The 27,997-nt window shown below is 37.5% G+C and overlaps 1 protein-coding gene across 2 annotated transcripts; it reads left to right on the top strand.

Annotated features, from left to right (window-relative positions):
* The first annotated feature begins 47 nt into the window (after nucleotides 1–47).
* GNAT3 (G protein subunit alpha transducin 3) lies at nucleotides 48–26,607 on the top strand. 2 transcript variants are annotated; one of them, XM_088054953.1, is made up of 9 exons: nucleotides 48–62; nucleotides 2,507–2,624; nucleotides 9,387–9,429; nucleotides 13,331–13,472; nucleotides 16,975–17,132; nucleotides 21,044–21,172; nucleotides 25,224–25,353; nucleotides 25,548–25,701; nucleotides 26,079–26,607. In XM_088054953.1, the coding sequence occupies exons 2-9, from the start codon at nucleotides 2,507–2,509 to the stop codon at nucleotides 26,267–26,269; spliced, it is 1,065 nt and encodes a 354-aa protein (XP_087911079.1). In that variant the 5' UTR covers nucleotides 48–62; the 3' UTR covers nucleotides 26,270–26,607. The 2 variants fall into 2 exon arrangements, with proteins under 2 accessions (XP_087911079.1, XP_005526082.2); XM_005526025.2 differs by lacking the exon at nucleotides 48–62.
* Nucleotides 26,608–27,997: the final 1,390 nt, after the last annotated feature.

Here is a 27,997-nt window from a genome sequence, read left to right as displayed (position 1 = left end):
TAATCATCGGCAGAAATTTTCTCAATCAAAACATTGTTAGTGATGATGAGGAGGAAGAGGATGTCTAAAGCAAAATCCTGTTTACTCTCTAAAGAAATAGAAATATTGTTGTGGGGCTTTTTTCAGTAAACTATTAAGAGTTTGAAGGTAGAGCTGAGTAAATAAAATGGATAATATAGACACTGCATGTTTATGGAATAATAGATTTTATCTTTATTTATGCACATTCTCTTTATCTGCTTGATTTAGACATCTACTTACTTAAAGCCAATTCCTGTACATAGCCATAATAACAGAGAATGTTAGGAAACTTATATTTTGGGATGGACATTGATTTTCTGTTATTTTCCATCTAGGAAAAATTATCTATATGAAGATTCATTTACACCTATCCAGTGAACTGAATTGTTTACCTTTACCCTCTTCCTGTTTGATACCACAAAAATTAAATGCAAAATTAATAGGGTTGTACTAGTAAATGTGTAGAACAACTCAGTAGTGAATTGGGCCTGTAATTTGGAGATGATGTTCATCTCCAGGATTTGTGATATCAGTTAATATTTAGTTCTGTTGGTTTTCAGAAATGCTTACTTCTCAACCCCCCTGAAATCCATAGGAACACTGTAGTTGCCTACAGTTCTGATAAACAGACACCTGGCCCTGATATCACACTTCCAAAGTTGCTTATTTTCATTTTTTAAACAAATCAGTTACTACTATGGCTGTGTAAATATCTTATGATGGCCTGTTTTAAACAATAAACAAAGTAGGAATATAAGCTTAACAAAACAGAGAATATCCTTGCATTGTGAATACATATGCAAAAATTGAGGCATTAACAAGCACTGATTGTTCATTTTGGTGCAAGGAGACCGAAAGCTGCATGGCTTAGTGTGCTGCTGGCTGAAGAACGTGCTGACAAGACACAGCTTTGTGTGTTCACTGCACTGGGGTCGAAAATCAGTCCTGAGAAGTCAGCCAGTGCTGAAGGGGATGAGCACAGCAAAGGACCTGTCTTTTGTCAGAAGACAGCTCTCTCCAGCACCAGTAGCTCAGAGCTCATGAGTGCACTGGTGACATTTGTTCTGGTGATATTTGTTCTGCTCACTCTCACCTTCCCCAGGCAGTAGCAGTTGCCTTCCTGTTGCATCTGGGCTCCACACTGCTGTGGGGAGGTTTCTTTCCACTGGGATGGGATGAGCTTGCCCCTGGCCCTCTTCCTCATCTCTCTTCTGACCTAAAAATACTTCTAACATTAATCAAAACAACCTGCATGCTTATTTTACCCTTAAACATTATTTTCATGCTGAACCTTATATATTTACATACTGTGAAGTTAGAGCTTTATTAACTAGTATTAGTGAATGATTGTAGAATTGTAATGTAATTTCATGTTGGTGCTTTTTACATAACCAGAAGAACTTCACCTTATGAAGTGAGCCAGTATAAGTCTAGAATGAATAATAGTCTTTCACACTGGTGAGATTTATTTAATTTAAATCCTTAATCTGAAGAGAAAGGGCAAAAAAAAGTATTTTTTATCTTTTAATTCTGGCAGTAATTGTATACTTTTTCCACTGCCACACTATTACAGTAGATATATTTTCTCAATATACTGCTGACACCACGTGCCAAGTGATATTTTCATCATATCACATAAAACATTTCTGTAATACTATGAAGAAACTGAAACTGAAAATTAAATGAAATGAAAATATTTCTGCACTATGAAGAAACTAATTGAAAATATAACATCCATGGGGAGAATCTGGCCTGTGCCCTTTTTTTAAGAAAAGGTGTGGTGCTTTCAGCCAAAACTGATAATTGCTAATAAAATAATTTTTAAAAATGGCTAAGATTATGATATTAATGAAGGAATGTCTGTGCAAAATTATTACAAATTACTGTAAGGTGTCCTTTACCATTCCAAGAAAATAAATATACTTGCCATAATATGAAAATGCAGCAAACATTCCACATGCTAGTTAATAAATCAAAAATAATAAATCAAAATAATTCAAATTCTGTCATTTGAAAATATAGGATACATATATTTAGAGCTATGAGCACTGAGAAAGATAAAAAATTAAAAATGGAAGTGCTGGGGTTTTTGCTTCAGGGCATGCATAATGCTACACAAGCTGAAAATTTTACTCTATAGTTATTTACAATCCTGTTTCAAGACGTTTTGCACATTTTTCTGGAGAGTGTGAAGCAAAACCTCCCTGAACCAGAAGAGGGATCTATGCATACCTTGGTTTGCTCTTGAATGGGTAACTCCAGTTGTATGACATCACAGCACTTCTTTTTTGTGTTCCTATGTAAATGCCTGCCTACAGCATCTCCAGGTCATGTGGCAGGTGAAAAAGGACCATTTGATTTGAAGGCTGACCAGAGAGGTCGAACAGAATTTTAAAATTTTCTTTAAGCACTGATGGTTGTCCTCCTGAATTAAAGCTGATAAGAAGTAAATCAGCTGCATAAAGAGAATTTTTACTGTCTCAAGATGGGCAGTGGAGCCAGTTCAGAGAGCAAGGAGTCGGCCAGGAGATCCAGAGAACTGGAAAAGAAACTCCAGGAAGATGCAGAGAGGGAAGCCAGGACAGTCAAACTGCTGCTGTTGGGTAAATAGAATAAAAATTGCTCATAATGCTTTTCCATTGAGGGATTGTTTTTCCTCTGGAATTACATTTCAGTACAGTGAATTTCTCAGCTCTCACTAATTTATTTGAAGAATATTCTGTAATATATGTTTAAAATATTTTCTGGTTGTGGCCACTCATGAAGACACAAGGAATAGGCTGGAAATGGCCATGTTGCTGCATGTATTAAATTTTAAATGTTATAAATCCTTGACTTCGAATATATTTGAGAAATGAGAACTTGCATTTAGAATAAATGTCATGTTACAAACTTACACAGAACATAGCAGACATCTCTTTTTTTCATGGATCTACATGCATTAATTTGCAGGCGGATTAAGTCAGATAAGTGGTAAAAAATCCACACGTGTCACAAGATATTGATATTGTTTGTCTTGCAAAGTGTTTCATTCCATTTTTTAAGGACACAGAAAGTGATTTAGAATGGCTTTTTTGATGTATAATGGAGAGTGGAATGAAAAGTACTCAGATGAATAGAGATAATATTCTCAAAAACTACTACTTCTAATCCCCACTGTGATCAATTTATTAGAAGACAGAGGCTATAATTACAAAAGAAAAGACATTCTTTTTCTTGACACAGCTTTATTCTTGTCTTTTTATTCCCATGGTGCTCTGTAGCTTACAAGGAATATCCAAGAGCACATTAACACCACCATTGTCTTAATATTTTTCTTCTAACAACCTCTTGTAAAAGTTAACAGCGTTTCTCCCAATGAATAGAAAAACAGTCTTTAATCATTAGAGTGTTTCTCTTTTTGCCTTGTAACTGCAGTTCTTGCAAATGCTTTTAAACTGATGTTTATTCAGACAACTAGATCCTTTATCTAAAGTAAATCAACTCTGGTTTTTTTGTGTCTTATGAAAAAGGTCTATTTATACCTGTTAAAAATCAAACAATTATCATTCAAAATAAATAAGGGAAGAACAAGCAGGTTTCTCAAATAATAATAGGAAAACAGCAGTTTTTGGTACTCTTTATGTACCATCAGTATTTGGATGGTACAAAGCTTTTCAGTCTGATTAAGAATACAGATTTTCTGTGCCACAGTAATATAAAATATTGCTCTTAATGAGGAAAGTTTAAGTTGGTCAAAAAACCCCAGAACAATCTTTTAATTTAAAATTCCATAAATTTAAAATAATTTATATATAGTTTTACAAAAAGAAATTGGGACACTGTGTTAGAACCAGGATCTATCTAATTCAGCATTCTGTCTTTGACCTTATCCAACCTTATCCATGAGGAAAAAGTAAGAAATCCTTTAAGAGGAATGTATAGGACAAAGAGGAATTTTCCAGATAAAGAAGAATTTATAGAAGTTAAGCTGTTTTATCTTCAAGGTTTTATGCCCTTACAGTATTACTGAAAGCTGGTTTACAGCAGGACACCAAGTAAATTGGTGAATTTACTGAACATATGTATGTATTTAGTATTAAGGAATTTAGTTTTAAATGTTTCCTATATAATCAGTCTTCTTCTGACACTATTAATATACCTGAGATACTTTTAGTAAAATACTTTGAAATTCAATGCAAGCTACATGAAAAAGACTTCTATTATGTTTCTTTCCAACCTTAACATATTTCAGTTTCATTAGCTATGGAAGCACTCTTTTCATGAGACAAGGTGGTCGTTTGGATCTGAAATACTTCTTTATAGATTTTTACAGTATCTTCCATTACTCACGTCACACATGATAAAAATTCAAATTTGTCAGTGGATAATGTTTCGGAAGGCTTTTTTTTTCTTCTGAACAGGTCAGAAACTCTTCCTAAAACACATAATGAAGAGACAAAAAAAAAAATTAAAAAAATATTAATAACCTAAATTTTCTTGTTCTTAAAAAAATGAGAAGTGAATAAACTGTGTATCTGGAGCCTTTTGCACCACAAGAGTGAAAGTGTCTCTCAAACATCTGGAACCAGAGATGCTGAAGCAATGTGCAGAGGGGGCACAATATCATGTCTTCCACAGGGGCTGTGTGAAAGGGCCAGATAGGAAAGGATTAAATCTACCATGTTCTGATTTGTACCTGTTATCTTTCCACACCTCTGAGATGATATCAGAAATTACACAAATTTTAGACTTCATAAATCAAGGGCAGCTCTACTCAAGCCAGCCTAGTGCTACATAGTCCTAGCTTTCTCTTCAGTCAGACTTTATGTTGCCTTTATACTTCAGACCAGATATCATCATTTCTTTTTGCAATGGGCAGGTTGGTAGAAAATACTAAGAAAAAAATTGAGATGTATATCATAAGCTTTTTAGTGTAATCACTTTTTTTTCCTTACACCTAAAATGTGAAAAAATGTATTCTGACTCTTTTCTGAGAGGAATATTTAAAATATAGTGTGTTGTCTTTACAGCCTCCACTAGATCCCTTTACAAAAAAATAGAAATTGTATTCAGAAGAAAAGACACCATGTTTGTTTGTGTCAAGTTCTGTGACCCAGGCAGACACACTATGATTTAAAGCTTGTATGGGTGAGGAGAGAAATTATGTCACTTTCTGACGTTCCTCACAAGCTGGCCAGCAGCCAAGAGCATAAAGTGCTCTGTGCTGGGTGTTCCCATGCTATCAAAGCTATCCCATCCCCCAACATGTCCAAGAATCTGGTCTCTGCATATTTATACTTGAAAAAGATCAGGTTGTTTTATGGGTCTGGAACAAATTCCAAGGTGATTGTGTTCCATTGCATCAGGGCTGTACCTGGCCTGCCATATCACATGTAGTTTGTATGCCTGGCAGGATGTCAGCTTTCAATTTATAGGTGTGCAAAGTGCAGTGCACATTCTAAATACAGCCAAAATAGCTGATGCTCACAGTGATGTTTCACAGAAATAAGAACTTAGGTTCAGTCTAAACAATCATTAACATTTTAACTTATTTATTTTCAAAGTATTACTCCATGTCTCATTATCTGCAATGGCCACAGAACTGGTCATCCTCATCTCACTTTACTCCTTTTTGGGGCAAAACTCACACAATTTAATTTAAACATCTGCTTCAGGGGAGCAGAAATTTGAGCTGTTTGATTTAGTCTTTGTAACAAATATTTCTCTCCACTGACTATGAAAGGTCTCTGGTACATAGTCTGAATGTGGAAATTTATAGTATAGATACATAACACCAGTTAAATTAATGAGTTACTGTAGTACAGGAGCTTAACTTCCTGTTCTGGAAACAGGCTTTGGGCACAAAGACAGCCCAATAATCCCATTGTTGGGAATATACTGATTTTCTTTTTTGGAGGGTGGGGCAATATTTAAAGACTTTGTTTTCTCAAGAGGGTTGTATCTTAGAATTTTTTTTCTCAAGTTTCTTTCTCTTATAGACTTAGTTTGTTGAGTCTCATAAGATGACCAGGAAGATATGATTTCCATTCCAGTTCACAACATCCAGAGCTCTGAATGGCACAGACAAACCTCAGGGAGGGGTGGGAAGCATTTTCTAATTTTATTTGAATATTTTCTTCTGCTTTTTGCTGATTTATGTCATTGTCAGTGGGTTTTCTGACAGGTTTTAAACAAAGTATTCAGCAGGGTTTTTTTATTTCCTTATGTTTAATTCTGGAAAATTTTCAAAACTAAACATTTCCTTCCACAGGAATAATAACTATAAAGCGATAATAATTCTTTATCTGAGACACAAAAGAACTTTAATATATAAGAATTTCTGAGCAGATGCTAATTTTGAAAGCTAATACTCTCCACAACTATTCAAAGAAATTCTGCTTAGAAAAACAAAAATGTCAAATCACAGCTGAGGGGTTGGGTTCTGTTTCCACTTGAATTTGTGAGATTCTCACTGGGTTTCAAGACACCTCTGGGTTTTTTCCTATTTCTTCTCTGTCTACATGACTCCTAGAGCTGGAGGGAGATCTGTGTCAAGCTTCTGGGGGACAGCTCCTTTGCAGCCTTGCTGTATGACCACTCCTCCTCAGCCTGCTCTTCAGTCCCAGGATGCCCAGAACCACAGTAGGCTTGGCACAGGGTGGGATGCAGTTCTGGAATACCCAAAGCAAGGAGAGATGCAGGTCACAGCCAGCCAGAGCTCAGCACCTCACTGAAGGTGAATGTGGCGTGCCCTGTGGCATGGTGGAGGTGATCTTTGGGAAGAAATGTCAATGTTTCTGGCAGTGGGGACATCTTTCACCTCCCAGGAACTGTGCCGGAGTTTCAGGCACTGACTGAGACTCTTGTGCCAGTGTTCTCTGTGCAGTTACCCATGTTAAGGAAATAAAGACAGAAATGAGAAGTAAATTTAAGTTAAGATTTAAGATCTTAAATATGTGAAATATAAAATATGGCAATGACTTATTATCACTAGTACCTGTCTGCTGGAGCTATAAATCATCACAGCTGACAGAGTTTTTTAAAACTCAGTTTAATTAAGTCCTTTCTGAGCTTCAGAACAAGACTGTTTCTCCTAAGATTTTGTCTATGATACAGAAAATCTGGGCTTAAGGAAGATGCCTTCAGCTCCCTGTGTAGTCGCACCAGGTCTTCTGTGATGCACTTTTGCCACTATTTCTGCAAGAAGAAATCCACTGCAGCAGGTGGAAATACATCCCTATCCCTGGTCTTCTGCACCAGGGACTGGCCAAAGGAGGAGGGTACATGGTGAAGGGAAGGAATAAAAAGTTAGGTGCAAAGAAAATTAATCCTGACACACTTCCTGGGGTAAAAATGCTGCTACAACTAAGATGATACTCCATGGTGAAGCAAAAGTCTGAAAGTTGTTATCTGTTGTTTAGATAAAAGCATTATTGGATTGAAAATTAAAGACAAACAGAGGCAGAAAAATGCATCCAAAATATATAAATTCTGCCTCTCACTCTATTTTAACACCATCTTTCAGATCTGGAAGAGAAGTTAATTTCTATATTATGTTTCCTGGCATCTTTCCATGAAGCGAATGTATGAATTCTCAGTACAGGCTTCCCTACAAAAAGTGTAGCAAACACTACTCTGCTGACAGGCCTTTACTAAGTTCTTCAGAAGGTCACTGAAAGGATAATAAATGATCTACAACAAATTTGCATTTTTTCCAAACTGTGACAGATGGCAGCATCAGCCCATTTTGCATGGGCTTGTTTTTCTCTCACACTTTCTACCATTCACATCATGGGTTTCCGAAAATGCTTTGAGTATGGTTTGCTGTCTTTTGTGATTCATTTGAGTAAATTAATCCCTTTCATTTGAATACTGTTACCTTTACAAAATCTGTTTTAAAAGGAATCAATTTGTTCCAATTACTGAGAAGAACTTGTTTAAAAAACTTAGGCCTTGGATTTTGGTTTTGTCAAAAGTATTTGACACCATACCATGAGGAAAACAGCAATCTACAAGGAGAAAAGCAGTGATTAATCTTTTTGTACTTCAGCAGAGCTTTTGATACTTTCTCTCACAAGATCCTTCTAGATAAAGTAACGCACAGCTGGAGTTACACAGTGGATGAGCAATGGGCTCACGGGTCAGGCACAAAGGTCACAGTGAATGGGGGGACACCAGGCTGGGGACCTGTCACTGCTGGGGTTCCACCGGCCTCCATCCTCAGCCTGGTTCAGGACTCAAAGGAAGTGCATGAAGTTGTGTCAGGGGAACTTTAGACTGGATATTGGGAAAAGTTTCTTCACCCAGAGGGTGGCTGGGCACCAGAACAAGCTCCCCAGAGAAGTGGTCACAGCACCAGCCTGACAGAGTTCAAGAAGTGTTCGGACAATGCTCTCAGGCACAGGGTATGAGTCTGGGGGTGTCTTGTGAGGACCAGCACATTCTCTGATGCTATGAATCTTGTCCCATGGATTCCCAAAGTTAAATCCTCTCTTCAGGTGCTTTCAAAATCCATCTCTTCTTTGGCAGCTCTTGCCAACCCTCATCACTCTCATTGACTGAAGATGATAGTCACTGGTGTTGGTTTGCAGTGGAGACACTTTGATTTATGATTACTCACTTTCCATGAGATAAAAGGCCTAATTAGTAGTACATAATCTGGCCAAACCTATGGCCTGGTTTCTTCAACTGGCTGTGTAAACAAATGTCTGCACCTCCTCAGCAGCCGTGGGGTTTTCCTGCATAATCATTCCCAGGGTGGAGCTGGCCCACTGCTCTGCAGGTTTCCCATTTTCAGCCACAATACTTCATGGCAGAAAACAGTGTGGCAGAAGAACTGATGCAAAAAAACAGTGTCAAGACTTTTGCTCATCTGCTGCCTTTGCATCATGAGCTAGATCACATGTAAGTCTTTACACTCTGGTTTTCCAGTTGGTCATGGAAGCTGGCTGAAGGGCATGGAGCTGGTTTACTTGGCTTACAGGTCATAATACACATTAAAGGAGCAGCTATAAATCAGGTAATAAATGGGACACTATCAGAGCCTGTACTTTGTTCATGTTTTCCTGCCCATCTGCCAGAGATGAAAGCAAAATATCCATATTTTATTTACTTGCTAATTAAAAATTCTGTAATTTTCTTTAATTGACTAAACATTCACTTCAAGTGTCCCTTTCCTTTTCAATATTAATACTTTTACCTAGACTTTGTTCTTTTTAAATCCAAATGGACATTTGAGAGCGTTTATACTTAGTACAATGAGAAACTAAGACATTCATACTTCTCTTCATAGATAGAAAATTCTGTGTTCCAGAGAGTTATTTTTAATACTTGCTTCTTATTCATCTATCAATCATATCTTCTCAACATTCCCCTTTCTGCAGGTGCTGGAGAGTCAGGAAAGAGCACTATTGTAAAGCAAATGAAGTAAGTATCTGAAAATGCATATCAACTGTTGAATTTGGTATTTGTAGTATAAGCTGTCTAGCTAAAGTCTTATTACAATGTTTATGCTTATTTGAATAAAATGCAAAGAAACATCATTCAAATCAAGTTTCCATTCAAACATAATATAAAGAAAATTACAAAATGTCTGAGGCACACAGGTGGATTGGTAGTCAAATCTGACTGACCAAATCATGCACTGGTCCCATGCACGGAGACGAGAATCTGCTTCCTTGGCTTTGGTGGGAATGCTGCAGTGGGAGTGAGCTGGTGTGAGACAAGCAGTGCTGGCTGATCCACCTGGCACACCCTGTCTCCAGCAGATGCCAATGGAGGATGTTTGCAGAAGACCATCAGAGCAGCCAAGCCAACACACTTGTGCTGGATACCCTGGCAGTATCTGATGATCTGTGGCTTGGGAACCATCCTGAAACCAAGACAGCACCACTCTGTGTCTATAGCAGCCCTCAGTTAATCCATGTCTATCCCTGGATCTTGAACCAATGCAAACAACATCCACAGCATTCTACAGCAAGTAGTTCCACAGTTAAATTACACTTGCTGTGAATCATCTCTCCTATTAATTTCATTTGACTTCACTGTATTTCAAGAGCAAGTATTAAAATATTCACATTTTACCATAGAACAGAGAAGGTTTTCTTCCTGTTTTTTTGGGGGGATGGGGTTATTTTGGTGGTGTTGGTTGTTTTCTTGGTTGGTTGGTTGTTTTTTTTCCCCAAATTGGCCTCTATAGATCATTCTTGGTCTCCAGAGCTCCTGCTGAGGTTAAAAAGGTATCCCACAGGCCAGGGGAGAATATGTTTAGCTGCCTGCAGAATGAGCAGCTGCTACCCATGATGCAATGGGTAGGGACTGATGTAAGAACTCCTGTTAGTAAGAACATTATCAACACAAAAAGTCTTTATACATTAATCAACCTGGAAAAAAAAAACAAACAAAAGAGGCTGTACAAGTTCATATGCAGAAATCTCTGTTCGAATTTGGACCGATTATCTGGTTATAGAGATACTGTGAGTGCATCATAAATCCACTGCAAGAATACTTGTGGTTGTTTGCTCAAAGTGTATAAGGTGTCTCACAGATTGAAGTCAGGAGCTTCACTTGCCTTGGAAGAGGAAGGTCAAATCTCTCTGCCTGTGTGTGCTGATTTACATTTTAGTTTGATAGTATTTTCATATCTAGTAAAGCAGGTTACAACTAAATTCATACATGTTTTTTTGTTTTAAAGGCTACCAAAATGCTAATTATGTATCTGGTTTAAATTAATAATCCACCAAAGTTCAAGGAACCATACTTATACTGATAGCAAAAGTCCTCCTTTACTGCACAACCTGATAAAATATTGTTGTTGTGTTTAGTCTTATTTTCATAAAGATGTCCAGGCCTGTTTCCTAAACATGTCCAAAACCAGAAAAAGTACACAGGGATTGCAGCTGTTTATATTTGATCACACTTTGTAAGCATCAATCTCTTCCGGTGTAAAAAATCAAGCAGCCTGCAATGGGTAATACTATTCTGAGCTTAAGTTCCCCTCCTATTTATTATCTTCACCAATGCATTTTAAAGAGTTAAGTAAAAAATATTATGTCATAAGAACAATTTCAACTATTTAAGCAACTCATAATACAGCAGATTCAGAACTATCCACCAAATACTTTTTTTTCCAGTTAAATAGTAGATAAATTTATTTCTGGTTTGAGTTCCATCCTGGAGACTCTCCCTACTCAGCAAACCAGTGAGGTGTATTGTGCTCGAAGCTTCCCCAAGCAGGAGCAGATTAAAGTTCTTCTTCTGAAATGAGAACTCTAAGAAGGCTGATAAGCTTTAACAGCATGGAGGAGGGAGAGAACACTGCAGAGATGAGAGTTATATTTAAAGACTTTTGCATTTATGAGCTGTCAAATTGATCACAAATATGAATTATTTTACAGGAAAATTGTTCACAAAAATTGTATTTTTTCGTATAAAATGTCATCTTTCTGTCACAAACAAGGACATTTCAAACGGATTTTTTTAGTTAAAACCCACAATATCAGTTAATTTTTTTCAATGAAGCACAACATTTTCTAAAGAATACTGATAAATGCTTACAAAAGAAATAATTTTGCTGAAAATACCATTTCCAGAAAAATCATAATAATTTTATGACTAATAACATATTTTTCTAATTAATAAATCACATTTTTTCAGTCTCAATCAAAGTTATATCCTTCCAATAAGCTTTAGAAAATATCTTCTGAAACTCACAATATAGATATGCTGCAAGGCCCTTGCAGCATAAAAAGATGAGGATGGTTATGAGAGTTACTAAAAAAAAAAAATCTCTGAAGCTCTGTGCTTCTAACTGCATAATTTCCAATGTGCAATCTAAGTTTTTTAAAACCAAGTTGTGTATCTCTGTGCTGTGCTCTTATTTAGCAGTATGAAGTTTCTACAAATACTTCAGTGAATGAAAAGCAGGAAGCAAAATATTTGGTAACTCATCGTGCCTGTTGAGATTGAATCAAAGGCACCTATCTGATGATAGCCCTGCTTTTGTGAATAAAAGCCTCAGAAGATTGCATCCATAAAATGGAGGGTCTCTGCTCCATGAGCTCCTCTTTTTTCTTTCTCCCAAGTTCAACAGGACTCCTTTGAATCTTGCAGAATTTGTTTGAATTCATGATGAAAACAGCATTCAGAAAAAAAACCAATGAAGCTTCAAAGGAGTGTTCATAGAGTTGTCTGATCTAGAAGTGATTGGGAAAACATTTTAGAGAGCCTTTTTTTTCCTACAGATGTTATTCCTACAGAATGCAACTTCTGAGTTTTCTGACATCCATAATTAAACAGATGTTAAGACACATCTGGGTTTTGTGTGAGTGTATGTGAGAGTATTATTTTTTTTACAGGGCTGACTTGGCCACTTAGGTAACTCTGTCCAGAGTGTATCTCAAGCAAGATTGGGTAAAACACCAAACCCCAAAGCCCAGAAATTCTGTATTTAATAGCCTTCATCTCTGACCAGATGAGGTGAGGAAGAATAGAGCCTTGGTTCCAGCAGCCAAAGCAGTTTGGTGTCTGTTCATTGAGAGCACACCAAGCCAAAGTCAGTGAAGATTTCATCAGATTTTCAGAACTCATGGAAAAAGATCCCTCCAAGCCGTGATATAATCTGTACACTGATTTGGAGAATTTTAACCACATGCCATTCTCCAGTCAAGGAGGATTATGAAATTCTAATTCCTCTGTCAGAATTAGATTACTGAAAGTGATTACTAAGGCTCTTTACCCTCTGGAGTAAAATGCATGTCTCCAAAGCCTGGAGATAATAAGACATTGCTATAACTGGAAGATGCACAAAGAAATACTAACATTTCTTTTTCTTGTTTTTTTGATAAGTGCCTCCCAGTGTTGAAACATTTTTTCCAATATTTTTTCTATCTAGGTAAGATTCTGGATAAAAATCAGAATGACTGAACAAACAATGACAGCCCATAACTAATATTGTTGTTAATAGTGAAACTACAGATCTAGGTATGGAAATGTATCTTGCCCTATATCTCCAGAGATAGGCCTGGTCCCTGCTCTAGACTAATACTTTGTTTTAGATTATTCCCCAAGGGGAAAAACCAGCATCTATCCACTCAGACTGGGTGCAGAGAGTTAACCTCACATAGACAAAAACTGCTCTTTTCCTGTTCTAGCAGAACAGGCAGATCAACCATTGAAAAACGCTTTTCCAAGGGCCATATGGATTCAGTTCTTTCTCACACTGACCACAAAAGCACCTGACCTAACTTTTCATTACTTTTTTTCTTTGTTTTTTCTTTTTTATTTTTAAAGTATCCCAAAAGCTTTGTGATGTTTATTTTTTCACCAGGATCATCCATAAAGATGGTTTCACCTACGAGGAACGCATGGAGTTCAGACCTATTGTTTACAGTAATGCAGTGCAGTCTATCCTGGCTATTGTGAAAGCAATGACTAAGTTAGGAATCAGTTACGAAAATCCTGCTAGAACTGTGAGTATTGACACCTTTTTTCTTGAAATAGGCATTAGAACACTTTTTTTTTTTGGTAATATAATAGTAGAGACTAGTAGAACAAAGAGGATCCGATATTTTCTTTATGACTGTTGAAACTGAGTACCATGTGAGTAACATGTGACAAAATGTCCTCCGTTATTTTCTCAAAACTGATGCCTGAGGTCTAACCTTTGCATATACTCACATTTTGATTGCTACAAAAGAAATGTTCAAGTTGAAAAGACATTTTAAAAAAGCAGAAAAAGGAAAAAAAACAAACAAAAAACAAGGAACATTTTCTTAGCTGCTTAGACACTTATTGCTATTGGGAAATGTAAAAAATATTTTCCTCTTATGACCAAACCTTGGGGTTCAGCCTTGTAAGAAAAGGTCATGTAGACATGTTGGGAGCATTTCAATGTGTCATTGCTCCAGGAGCAGAGACTTCCCTGCTGTGTGGACACAGTACTGGCACTCTGGCACCACAGGGGAGTGGAGCCCAACATTCCTGACACTGTCAATAATCCTCTGCACAAGCACGTGGAGGCAAAGCCACAGGAAGAAGACCTGTCATCTTCCAATCACACTGAATTTTCAAGGACAGAAATAAAGGAAAATCTTTTCTTCTCCATGCTTAATTCTCTTCTACATAAGAAAATCTATAGATTCTCTTAAATCTAATGACTTAGTCTGTTAGCCTGTAATTCAGATCTTGCTGAGAATTTCTCAAATGCCTGTCAGAATATCAGTTGATTCCAGTTTTGGCAAATTCTGCCTAATCCCTAGAGGTTTATCTTGGAGGGAATAACATCTGCTTATCTAAAAGAGCTTTACTTGTTCCAGAAGTCTACATTTCATTCCAACGACATGTGGTACTTTGACCTAAAATATGATAAACAAAATCTTCAGAGGTTACTAAAGCTCATACTGTCATTTGTCAAAATAGAAATTAAATATTTTCTATGAATGCAAGTCATTCAAACAATTGTAACAAGGCCCAAAAGCAGCACACACAAAACAGGACAATATTAATGTGCTGTACTGCATAAGGAGCCATCAACCACCCTGCATGGCCCAAGCCATGGCTACAGCTGGACCTTGCAGCCCTGGCCACAAATCCTGCCTGCCTCAGCCCATGATATCTACTACGTGGTGCAGACTCTGCCACCTGTTACTGAGATATGTCCTGTGGCCCAGTATTTCATCCTCTTTTCTCAACCCTGACAAATTTTCTGAGATATCTGTACAGGTTCACTCTATGCCAGATTCATAGGCACCCTTTTGAAGGGACTTCACAGCATGGAGAATGTGTTAAATAGCCCAGTCCATTTCTTAGCATTATCTGCAACCAAATGCATAAAATACAGCTTTTGTAAGTTTATCATTTATACCACAGTCAGCTCATTCTTGCTGTCTTTGCAGATTAGGTTCTAGGAACACAGTTGAATACAGCTGTACAGAACATTTGCAATGCCTGTCTTCTTTTCCCCCAGAATGACAGAAGAGCAACCTGGATGTGATTTTTGGAGAAAATAGAAATTTTGGTCACATTTATTTGAATTGCCAGTAAAAACTGTCTTTTCTTCCAAAACCCTCCAAAATCTTAGCTTACATAAAATCATAAACCTTTGGTAAGCTTGAGCTGTTTTTATATTAAGCTTTGATTTCAGCCGGACTTTGTTCTTGCTGTGTGTTCTGGTCCAGATTTAGATGTTCAAAGTCATCTAATTCAAGGACTGGGATTATCTTGGTCCCAAAAGCAATGTACTTATCCACGTTCCAGGTCTGCCTGCAAATACATCTCACTGGTACAGAAAAGGCCTTAGCACTTAATTTACAGAACATCTGTTCTGGGGAGCGAGGTAATTATTTCTTTCTAAAACATCATTCCAATCTATTTTTGAAAATCATCTGAAGTCTTTGTAAATGCCAGAGAGAAAAAAAAAAGCATTGTACAAATCAGGTTTATGATAAATCCAATCTGCTGCTATCTTCCTTTATTACGTAAGCACCCAAATCCACGCTTTCTCCCTTCTGCATAATAATCAATGAACATTTACCCTCTACACCTAGAGACTCTGAACTCAATGCTTCTCATTGTAGGCCATGCAACCTACAGCCTAGTAGGTGGATAGCTGTAATCATTCCGTGATATGTCATATCTTGAAGCAGAGAACATTCCAACTCTTATCTTGCAGCTGAGCAAGTGTGCACCCTGGAGACAAATGCGGGCACACACGAGAGCGTGACTCGCTTCTGCTGATCCCAGCACTGCAGGAGGGCATGGGGGTGGAAATGGAGCTGCTGCTGTTTGATGTAGAAGGGCAATTATCCTGCTGTCCTCCTCCCTTGTTCCACTGAAGGCAATTTTCTAGTGGTTATTTCCCCAGTTTTTGGGTTTTTTCTCCGTGCCTACTCAATTTCTCCTTTTTCTTTTTTTTTTTTCTCCATGCCTACTCAATTTCTCTTCCAGAAAAAAACTGAATGTTCAATTTTTGATCTGTCTCTGACTTTTATAAAGTTTCCATAAACTGCAGTTCCTCTTGAGACATAAAGATATAGAACATTCCTAAAATAAATTTGTTAAAAATTTTTGTGAACATGCTTCCTGGTTTTGAATAAAACATACTCCCTGCCAAAACAGAGTCTCTCAGAATCCATTTATACTTTTGCAACTATTGACTGTAAGTCACTTGAGTTGTCTACTTCTATGACTAGGAAGGAATTATGTTTTATAATTATCCCTTGCTGTGGCAGTGTAACAAATGACTATTTTAATCATGCTTTTTATTTACAGTAAGTGACTATATTAATAATGCTCTTAATTTACAGTAAATTCCTAAGCTGCTGTTAACTCCTGAAAATAAATATTTTTTTAATGAAATAGATTATTTAAAATATTTTTATTTGACTATGAAAGGAAGAAATTACAGAATAATATATTCAAAATATTTGGGATTTTATTCTGTACAGGTTTCTTCTTCCCCACATATGGGAAATGCATTCACTAATCATATTCACTTTGTCACATCTCTTATTGGGGTCTAAAGAATTTTTTTCTTACCAACACATTCAAAAACACTTTTAAATATAGATTTCTGCATTGATATAATTATAATGCATTTTAAATTTAAATGTAAAAAGTTTAAAAAACTTTTAAACTTAATTTTTGATACCCTATTACTCTCTCTTGATATAAAAGCCTTCTATCCAAGCTGGACTATTTGTGGATACTTATGGCAAGATGAAACTGAGCCAAAACAAAACAGTAAAAAGATGAAAACTGTGTATCACAATTTCAGCCTAACCTTGGCACTACCTAAAGGGAAGCGAGCTTGGAAAAGGATGTTTACATGTATAGGCCAGTACAGCAACCAGGAAAAAAAACCAGTGAAAATGAGAATTTTCGCCCTTGCAACTCATTATAAACCAAGCACATCTTCAAGGAGGTGAAGGGGCACAGCACGCTTGCACAATATTTACTGAAATTTCTCTTTAGGAAGACGAGAGGAAGCTGTGTTCCATGGCAACAACTCTGGAGGATGGCAGCATGTCTTCTGAACTGGTTGAGCTCATCAAACAACTGTGGCGTGACGGGGGGACGCAGGCCTGCTTCGCCAGGGCGGCCGAGTACCAGCTCAGCGACTCGGCAGCCTAGTAGGTGACACCAGCTGCTGCACAGCTGGCTGCTGCACAGCTGGCTCCTGAACAGCTGGATGCTGCACAGCTGGCTGCTGCACAGCTGGCTGCTGCTGCCACAATGACTGCCCCCACACAGAATGGCCTGCGAAAAACATTGCTCATTAACCTGAAAAAACAAGGGGATTGCTAAGGTTTATAATATAACAGAAATGGTTAATGGGAGGAAACAAGTGAAAACAAGGTTTCAGAAACAATTTGTTTCAGTAAGTTTTTGGTGAAAAACTTACAGAATGGTAAAACTTTACAAATAGTAAACAACAAAAAAAAAAGTATATTTTCCCTCTGTGTATTTCTAGGATTGACAAAATGAGGGAAAGGTGACTTGAAGCAGCTTAGGTTTTATCTAGGGTGATACTTTGTATATGTTGCAAGATGCTAAGTATAAATCCAGCAGAAACTATACAAACTTTCCTCTAAACTAACCCGGCTGTATGCACAGGTGTTCCCTGGACCATTCCCCCTCATCTGAACCAGTCTCCAGCCTGACAGCCCCAGCTCCCTCTCTGAGCCCTGGGGGCTGCCAGACACATAAGCAGGGGGCTGACTAGGGCTGCTCAACCCTACAAAGGATCACCATCCAGCTGGGGCACATCTCACCTCAGGTGTAGCCAGTGACTTTAGACTTTTCAGGAGTCCCTGGCCTGTTCCTGCAGCTGTTCCTGCAGGCTGCAGTCCAGCTGCCTTCTCACTCAGCTCATAGTCGGCCATGAAGGGAGGTGTCACTGGGTCAGAGTCTTCCAAGAGTGCTCCAGCCTGTCCAGACCAGGGGCAGAGGTTTGTTCCAGCCGAGATCCATCTTCTGAGACCTGGAGGTGGAGGTTTTCCCACTCCTGGAGCTCCTCCTACAGCCTGAGGACACCTGCAGGGTGCAGCTTTCCGAGGTGTTGGGTGTCCCCTTCTGCAGGCAGGAAAAGAAAGGCATGGCTGAATGCTGGGATTCAGGAGGCAACCTGAAGGCATCCGTAGTTCAGTAATTGTAGATATAGTGCAGGGAATATGCAGAAAAAATATTAAAAATTCTTCATCACTTTATATCTTCTAAACAAGAATGAAGACCTTTTGTAAGAGCCCTAAACAAAGAAAATGCTGCCTATGTTGATTTGTGCCTGATTTGACAGTATTTTATAGCAGCTTTGTATTTTTATAAGAATGGTACAGAGAAATTTTTTTCTAATGTACCCCTTCTGACAGGCTCCACTGCCTTACCCACTAAAAGCCCATAACAAGCTAGTCATAACAAGTAAAAGGAAAACTGCCTCTTAAATTAAAAAAAAAACCAAAACAAAACAAACAAAAAAACCAACTAAACACTGTTTATCAGTTAACATTCTTTTGTGTAGACTCTGCCTGGCAAATAAGGTTTTCTTGTCTACAAAGTAGATAGAAGAACCTGAATTAATTTCCTTTCAGTGTTACTGTTTGTGTCCTGTTGTAACTTGCAATATGTTTCAATATTTAAGGGAATTAATATAAATCGTATTTGTAGTTATTATTTCTTTCTAGACTTACATTAAAAACAACTACAGTGATGTTTTTCATCTGCTTGAACATTTCTGCTAATTTCTTGAAAATCCTGCTTCTCTGTCTTCATCTTTTGATACCTGATGCTTCTGAAATTTGGCTCTGAACCATTAAAATCAACTTAATATTTGCCCTTGCTGCTGAGTTTCTAATGATAAGTTCAAGGTCAACTACAGTCAATCAACCATCTAATGCTGCAGTTAAATTTCTTTTAAACCCACAACCCTGTTTCTCAGCAGCTGTGAATCAAATCCTACAAAGGCTATTGATTAATACTGTGTAAACTGGCTTTTTGAGGTTATCTTCTCTGGGATATTTCACTGTTAATTCATGCTAATGAAGTTTCATCACTGCTTTTCCTTTGTGTGCTTTAACTGAAAAAAAAATTGGCATGCATGAATAATAGAAAAATTTCCTCTTTGTCAAACTTGGCTGGAATTTCTCTCTTAAACTCACTTGTAACTAATTCTGTTTTAAAATGGAATGATGGCTGTGGAAGGGGCAAGGTTGGGATTATAAATTGTGACTTTATATGTCATTGTACAGCTACCAGTACTACATGGTGCATTTTGCTAGCTCAATCATTTTCCTCTTGGGACAGGAGTCCTGTCACCTCCTCCAAGCCAAGGAAAGACCAGCATTTACCGACCTACCAGTTTCCATTCTCTCCTTTCCCAGTGCTGGTCTGCAGTCTCTCCTTGGAGCTGCCTACGGCTCTAGGGAGAGACTGAAATTGCCTCCTACTCCTTTAACTAGATAACTGACTTGGTCTAATTTTTTCTGCAATTACAGCTCTCTGTGTTCAATTGAATTTAGGCATTTGTGGCTAAGAACTATCAGAATTTTATTTTATATTCAAGTGTTTATTTTAGTGCTTACATGCTTTACAGACAACAAAACGCCTTTTGTTTCTGCCTTCCACAAAGGTGAGCTGAGCTTGCCTCAGGCCCCCTATTCAGAGAAACAGAGATATATAGCTTCTTTTTTTCTTTTCCCAACAGATTGTTTCCTGGCCTCAAATAATGGGAAACATTGAATTACTCAGATCAGGTTCAACATCCCTTGCAGACTGGATGAAGTTTGTTTGACTTAAAATAAGAAATCCCACTTCCAGACATTACTTGGAAATATCCAAGTGAAAGATTCAAGCTTTTTTAATTTTTATTTTCTTTCCTTTTATTATTCTATTTTTTTATTTTTTTTAATTAACTCTGAAACTACCACACAGATCTATCAAATATTGCACACAAAGATGATGATCTTTGAGGTTTCTTTTGGAAGATTCTGGTTAAACTGAGCAGCAGAACTGAGCAGCGCAGACTTAGTGTAGAGAGGAAAAAAGAAGGCATGGAGCCTAACAGACATTAGAGACATAGTGTTTTGTTTGTCAGAGACATGAGACTACAAATAGGAAGGTGCCAACTGGACACTGAAAATGCTCCAGCTGTTGTGTGGTTTCTTGCTTTGGTCTTTGTTTAAATATTTGTGGCTAAAATGCAGGAAGTTACTCAGGCATCACCTTTTCTTCTCCTTTTGTCAGCTCAAAACCCCTCTACACAGATTCCCAGACCAGCCAGTAGGATTCAGAGGTTCTGCCCAGTCATTTAAAGAAAGTTGTCTGCCCCTAGAAGAGACAGAAGTGTTGGACAAAAACATGTTTCAAAGATCTGGTTTGGGTTCTCATATTATGCAGATTTTGTCTCTGTATACCAGAAGTAAAAGCAGATAATCCAGTTTTTCAAGGTCTCATCAGAACACTAACCCAGGGGATCCTCAGCTTTATTGAAGCTTTTGGTGTTTACTAAAAAATATATATTTTTTTAAAATCACCATGTACCTTGTTGTTGTAAATTGAGAGATCTACAGGGAAAACAGCATTCAAAGTGAATTCCTCCAAAATACTATTCCTTCCCTTTCACTTAGGAAGGAAAATACTGTTGCAACCAGTCTGACAGGCTGAGGTGATTCCTTATGCATCTGTTTCTGCAGGATGCTTCTGATTCTTCCCCTGAGGTAGCAATTCCCACTCGCTGAGAGAAAAATGGTCAAAACCACTTTGGTGACAAGGTGGTTTTCAAGCATCCCTAAGGAAAATAAGGATTTTCCTTTGCTGCAATTCTCAGAAAGATCTTTTATTATGTGCAATTGAATTACACTTCTATGTACCAGAAAAAAAAAAATAAAAGCTCTGAATTGTGGAACTCAGTTGAACAAAAACCAAAGTACTGTATTTAAATGTGTAATTTGCATAATGTATTTAAAAGTGCCTCAGTGTGGAGTGATTATGTAATGGACATTTCACTTTTTGAATTCACCAACCACCATTTCTTTCTTATTCTCCCTAGTTACCTCGATGATTTGGATAGGTTGGCAATGCCAGACTATGTCCCTACTGAGCAAGATGTCCTGCACTCCCGAGTACAGACCACTGGGATTATAGAGACTCAGTTTTCTTTCAAGGATTTAAACTTCAGGTATGAATGCCATATTTTGCAGTCTTCTTGGGGTTTATCTTTCTAAAGTATTTTCTTTCACAGGTATTGATTTATTATCACCTTATTGACACAGGTGATATCATTGTGATATCATTGAATCTAGTTTAATTTAACAGTTTTACACAACTGAAAAAAGAAAGAGGTTTTATCATCTCATCAGTACTCCAACTTTGAGCATATAATGGACCATTATAAACAGGTCACAGAATACTAGGTTCTAAAAGGACATTTTTACATATGTAAATGTCTAAAAAGCTTTAGCTATATCCTGCCATTTGAGTAATTGTGACATTTATGAAATTTGCTTACTTAAATATCCTTAAGAGCATGCAAAAAACATTTGATGTCTACCAATTTACATGCACTCTCAACCTTTCACTCTTCTTTTGAGAGTGGAAATAACTGCTTTTAGCACTGGAATGCACTACAGTTGGCTAAAAAAAAAAAAAAAAATCTGTCCCATGAGAAATTTCAGCATTATCAAGCATGTCTTCATGCTCATTTAAGATGATAACCAAAAGGTTGAGAAAAAAATTTTGAAAATAATGCCTCTGAGAAATTTGACTGAATGTTTTTCACTTCCAGATATTCAAGATCTAGTTATGCTTGGTGAACCAATTAAAAACATCTAATTGCACATGAAAACAGTTTGAATGAATTATTATCATTTCAGAGTTCTATAATGCTTTTCTCTGTGGACTGAAATCCATTTAATTCTTAATTTAAAGGCTGGGGCACATATTGAGGAATGCAGTCTAGACAAGAAACTGCCTGTAGAGACAGACAGATTTATAAAGCATGAGGATTATAACTTTTACATTTTTCATTTGGCTTCTTTCTTTCTCCTCATGTGCCAATTAAGCATTCCCCAAACCATCTATGCTACCACGCAGATGCTTTAACACAACAGAGACTACACATACAAAATGAGATTCTGAGGTAGATGTCTTACAAATAACTTATTATCATCTATCAATATTCTGGTCATTCATGAAAATTCATGAGTTTCCAGCAAATGATACAGTGCAATTTCATCTACATCATCTTATTTTTCTCTGATTAACATATTTCCAGACAGCTTTGAACACTGGAAACTTGAATGCCTTCACTTACAGTCATAGTTCATGAAAGAAATAAATTCAGGGTGAAGAAAGAAACCACCAGAGGGAAATCATCATTGACATGGATGCCATCAGTCCTGATATGAGAATATCAGCATTAGTGTTTGGGTCTAGCTGAAATGCAGCACAACTGGGAATTTAGTTACTTGAGTGTCTGCAAAAAAGAGGAACACTCTTAATGACATCACAAACACAAACCTGCTGTTTTCACCCTCTCTGCTGTGCATCACAGTAATGTTATGTGAGCAAATTCATTGGTGGCTTTAGGTAGTTGAGTAATATCAGGTAAAATCTCTACAAAGGAGTCTGAGGGGTTTGAGCTGCTGAAGTGGTACAGAATTATAAATCCATGTTAACCAGCCAGGTACTACTACTTTGCATTGCCATAGCAAAGCAAAACATCAGGAGGATCCTGATGTGTCTGCACCAAGTTTGGTAAATACCATAGAAACATCTCAAATGAGAGGAGCACTTACACATTTAGAGTGAGTTTTGGCTGATGCACTGATGGGGCATCAGGTCACAAGCCACGCATGGATACAAGAAGCCCATGAACAGATGCCTCATTTACTAAACACTTGTCCCTTTACTGAATTGAATGAGACAGAAAATATTTTGTATCTGTGCAGTAAAAGGCTAAATCCCAGTACCGCTCCAGGGAACTGAATTACAGTTGCACAGAAAACATCGATTTTTATTTGCTCCTTGTTTAGTGGTTACTTTGTTGGTTTAGTGCAATTTAGCTTCTATGTGCTTTTCAATTTATTTCAATAATGTTGACTTAGAACATATTTAAATGTTTTTTCAGGAAAGATCTGATCTATGATCTATGGTATGTCATCTTCTAGTGTCCTTTCTATTGGTGTGCTAGGAAGAGTTTGACTGAAATCAGTCAAGCTTTATTTCAATCTTCAGGCCTCTGTGTGTACCACTGAATGAGTTTATAGCTAACTCTGTATCTTCAGCTAAGCTTTTCAAGAGAAATTCTGGGAAAATATAGAGATTTCTAGACTAACTTTGACTATCTTAGTAAAATAAGATAATCTAATTTTCTATCATTTATGGAGGGACTTTGGTTTTACATGTGCAAGTGTTAAGTTCTGGGCTGAGAGGAGAGAAGCAAACTAAGGTTAGAAGAAGAAAATCTGCCCATTAACATTACCTCTGGCCTTGGTCTTGTCCTTTTTAACTGACTTCTCATGAACATTCAAAGAGCCATAAGCTAAAAGGTCAAAGGAAGTGAATACTCCTTCACATGATTATTTATACTGAAACAAAACTTTTCTGAAGATTAAATTTTGAAGTTTTAATTTTTTTTTTCCTGCCATAACCCTCATTTCAGTTATACACCACAAATCAAGAAAGGCATGTAATTATAGGAGACTTTTGAGTACTAATCAGAGACAAAAGTCAAGACACTTTATTTGTGTTGACCCCACTCCTCAGCAGACCTTCTGAGCTCAGTGAAGATATGCTTGAAAGAATGCCATTACTATTATCAAAATCTTTTTCCACAACAATTTCCCCATTTCCAAAATAATTCACTTTTATAGACACCCAATAAAAAAAGAGATGAAATGTACCAGAAAAAAAAAATACTACTCTTCAGATGAAGAAACACTATGAGCATTGGAAAGGGTTTCATTTTTTTCTTAGAAGGATGAAAAATTACAAAAAATTAACCTTTTTTAAACATCAACTGCACTGCTGATGGTGAAGGAAACAAAGGATTAAGATACTGCAAAAAACAATGTTTCAGTAACAAATTATTCTTATTCTGTTTACTACTGACATGATTTTTTCTTACTGAATCCCATTGTATTTGTTGCTATAAGAGTTGTTGAGTTGTGTTTAATTTTCAGATACTGCAGCATCCAGAGATCTAATGCATATTCTTGAAGGAAGGGGTAACCATTAGTTTTTACGGTACTAAGTTCAACAACCAGCAACAAAGGGAAAAGTCATCATGCACACTAGGAAACAGAAAAACTAAGGGCAGGATAAATTTGATTTTTGTTTTATTTTTTTCCCTGCTTTCTATTGCACTTAAAAAATCTTCAAGTTTAGCACCTTTTGTTTCAGAAGAACAGTGAAAAGGAAGCCCTAGCCCTTGTCACTGAAGAACTGCAAATCCAAGTGTGAGTTTTGGGAGCCAGGGCTAAGGGCCCTAACTAGTTCCCAGCTAGGTGTGCCCAGCTGGCTTTGGATCCCACAGAGAGTCCATAGAAAGTTCATGTGACACTACCCAAAGGCAGTAGCAATTCCTGGCAAAGATGGAAGGAAATTATTGCAGAGAAGGAGAGCCCTACAATTCCCACTGTACAAAGGAAGGGATTCCTGCTCTCCAGGAACTGCTGCTTAAGAGCAGCTGATGAGATGGACAGGGAAGAGACCCTCCAAAGGTGTGATGCAGGCTGTGTGGTGAGCTCAGTGATCACTCCAGGGCAGTGAGCAGATGGCAACATCTATTCATGAACAACCAGGGGTCAATGTGTGACTGGCCTTCAGCTGAATGTCTTATGGTCAATATGTCAGTTCACTGCAAGCAAAACCATGAATTGGTAAATGACACCGAGCTTGAGGGTCTGCTGTCAATGTCTCAGAACTCTGCCCTAAATAAATCCTAGCCTGCAAGTCTTAGTCCTTCACTGAGCCCCACTTCCTCAACACAAAGTGCCACATCAAAGTACTATCAATCCTAAATGCAGGTATTTAAGCCTTTTTATTTCATTTTATACCCACTAAAAAACCATGAGCAACAAAGCACTCCTTGACCTCTTGGGGTAGAAACAGACCAATATTTGGGAAAACTGGGTATTTTTCATCTCCATTTGAACTCTGTGCATTAAAAACGTGACTACATCCTTATTAGTGCTTTACACTGTACATATGTTACTTTTTCTGCAAAGGATGTTTGATGTGGGTGGACAACGATCAGAGAGGAAAAAGTGGATTCACTGCTTTGAAGGAGTTACTTGCATCATATTCTGTGCTGCACTCAGTGCCTATGACATGGTTCTGGTGGAAGATAAAGAAGTGGTGAGTCAGAACAGACAAAAAGCCCTTTTTGCTTCTAAGTTTTAATGTACTCTTTGATGGTACATTCCCATTCTCTGATAACCATTTAAAGGCTTTTACACTGTATTGGTTCTTTCCAGTAAAGAACATTGCAGTAAAATGACATATGGGGATGAGATTTGTCAGTCTTATGTTTATCTTTTGCACCTCAACAGAACAGAATGCATGAAAGCCTTCATCTGTTCAACAGCATCTGCAACCATAAGTGCTTTGCAGCCACTTCCATTGTGCTGTTCCTAAACAAAAAAGACCTCTTTCAAGAGAAAATAACAAAAGTTCACCTGAATATCTGCTTTCCTGAGTATAATGGTAAGTTTGGAGTGTCTGGGAGAAAGCACATTTAGATGTTTAGTGTAGTCCATGCATTAAAGACCGAGACTTTGACTCAGGTCATCAATATATAAGCTTTTAAATATTAAGCCTCTTATCCAAGCATCTTCTCATGAAAGAATGGTATGAGACAGACATGGCCAGAATTCAACTCATCTCATATGCAAGAGAATATGTGTCAGAAATTGCAAGAGAAAAACTAGTTTGGATAAAAAATTTTCACACCTAATGCATGAAGTTAATTAAAATAGAAAGAAAAAAAAAAAAAGGTAGAAAATATTTCTTGTCTCTTTGCAGTTGTGAGGACCTGCCAGTCAAAATGTGTCTTCTTTTGCTTTTACTTTTCTTTCCACCAGGACAAAACACGTTTGAAGATGCTGCAAATTACATCAAGAAACAATTTCTAGACTTGAACATAAGGAAACAAGATAAAGAGATATATTGTCACTTGACCTGTGCCACAGACACCCAGAATGTCAAATTTGTTTTTGATGCAGTCACAGACATAATAATCAAAGAAAATCTGAAAGACTGTGGGCTTTTCTAACCATTAATTCCCTTGCTAAGAGCTTCACTCCACTTTCCTCTCTTCATCTGATGTGCTGGCTGAAATAAAAAAGCCCCTCTAGGTAAGAATCAATATCAGTTAGACACCCATTAGCATCATTACCATTGGCTGTACCATTAATTGGGTACAGCTTAAGCATTGCAGAGCAACACAGACCTTCCAGATACAAGAAGATTAAAAAAATTGTTCCTGCTCTACAAAGATGACAGCTGCTGATAAATCCTATTGGAATCAAAGTTGCATTCCTACTTAAATCAATATCATAGACTCATAGAATTCTTTGGTTTGGAAGAGACCCTAAAGAACATCTAGTTCCATCCCTGATGCCATAGGCAGCAAAATCTTCCACTAGAGCAGGCAATCAGCACTTCTCAGGAAACTGGGGACACCTCAGTATCCTGAGTCTTCTAGTGATAGGATGAAAAAAGTTAATACATAACAGACAACTGACTTATTTGTAATTGAAGCCTAAAGAAAACTATACCTTTACACAGTATCAATACATAATTTACATTCTGTTTTGTATTTATGTTACACAAACAACTGAAAGTGACATGCCATTTATTCAACAAAAGCAAACCTCCCCATAGTTAGATGGTGGATGATGAAGAGCAGTGCAAATCTGAATGTTTAATTATACTGTTTTGCTAGGAGAGCTAAGGGACATATGCATAAAAACTGCACACATAAAAAATTGACAAAATTCCCAGTCTGAGAAAAATTAAACACAGTAAGATGGAGGCAAGTTTTGTAAATCCCTAAGGAGAAAAAAAATTAAAAATTATAATGACTGTTAGTTTCTGCCTAAGTCACAAAGGCAAGCTGAAACATTTTTGGTTTATAATTAAATATGACACTTTCTTAAAATGTGATTAATAATACTGCTACTCAGGAGGAATGGTAGCAGTAACTTCTACCACTGCAGAGCAGATGTAAACCCACAGTTCTCATGGCAAAAGCACATCCTTGGGACTCTGGCACAGAGCACCTTTCTCTACACAAAGATCTTGCTAATGCAGAGCTGCTCTCCCTTAACTCCTGTTGGTTCATTATGACTAACTACAGGAAATATTTGACTATTTTAAATAGAATGGGACTTTTTCCTGGTTTCAGCTGGGATAGAGTTAATTTTCTTCCGAGTAGCTGCCACAGTGTTGAGTGTTGCATTTAGTGCAAGAATAATGATAGCACATTGATGGTTTAGTTTTTGCTCAGTAGCACTGATCCTGCATCCAAGACTTTTCAGCATCTCATGCTCTGCCAGTGAGAGATGCCACAAGATGCATGCATGGACACGAGGACAGCTGACCTGAACTGGCCAGAGGGACATTCCATAGCACAGAACATCATGCCCAGGAAAGTGACTGGGGGTGATTGGCCAGGAGGGTTTGATGGTGCTCAGGGACAGACAGGGAATGGGTTAGCAGGTAGTGAGCAGCCACACTGAGCATCCCTTGGTTTTCTTAGATTTTATTCCTCTCTCTCTTTATCACTCTCCTTATTATTATTATTGTTACTATTATTGCTATTATTATTATTATTATATTTTACTTTCAGTTATTAAACTGTTCTAGTATCAACCCACAGACTTTACCTTTTCCTCATTCTCTTCTCCATCTCAATGCAGGTTTTGGTGTGTGTGTGAGCAAGCAGCTGTGTGGTACTTATTTGCCAGCTGAAGTTAGAGCATGACAGAGTTCTAAAAAT

Source organism: Pseudopodoces humilis, chromosome 5 (assembly GCF_049639895.1).
Source record: "Pseudopodoces humilis isolate 2021_Gansu_Grassland_sample_001 chromosome 5, ASM4963989v1, whole genome shotgun sequence".
Lineage (NCBI taxonomy): Eukaryota > Metazoa > Chordata > Aves > Passeriformes > Paridae > Pseudopodoces > Pseudopodoces humilis.
The sequence above is the reverse complement of the archived record's forward strand: the minus strand, read 5'-3'. Positions and strand labels throughout refer to the sequence as shown.

Bases quoted from the DNA above. Each gene is read 5' to 3' on its own strand.
- GNAT3 (XM_088054953.1), top strand. From the start codon at position 2,507: ATGGGCAGTGGAGCCAGTTCAGAGAGCAAGGAGTCGGCCAGGAGATCC. The intron at 9,430-13,330 runs GTAAGTATCTGA...TTTTTTCACCAG, and splicing joins ACTATTGTAAAGCAAATGAA to GATCATCCATAAAGATGGTT. The intron at 17,133-21,043 runs GTAGGTGACACC...TATTCTCCCTAG, and splicing joins CTCAGCGACTCGGCAGCCTA to TTACCTCGATGATTTGGATA.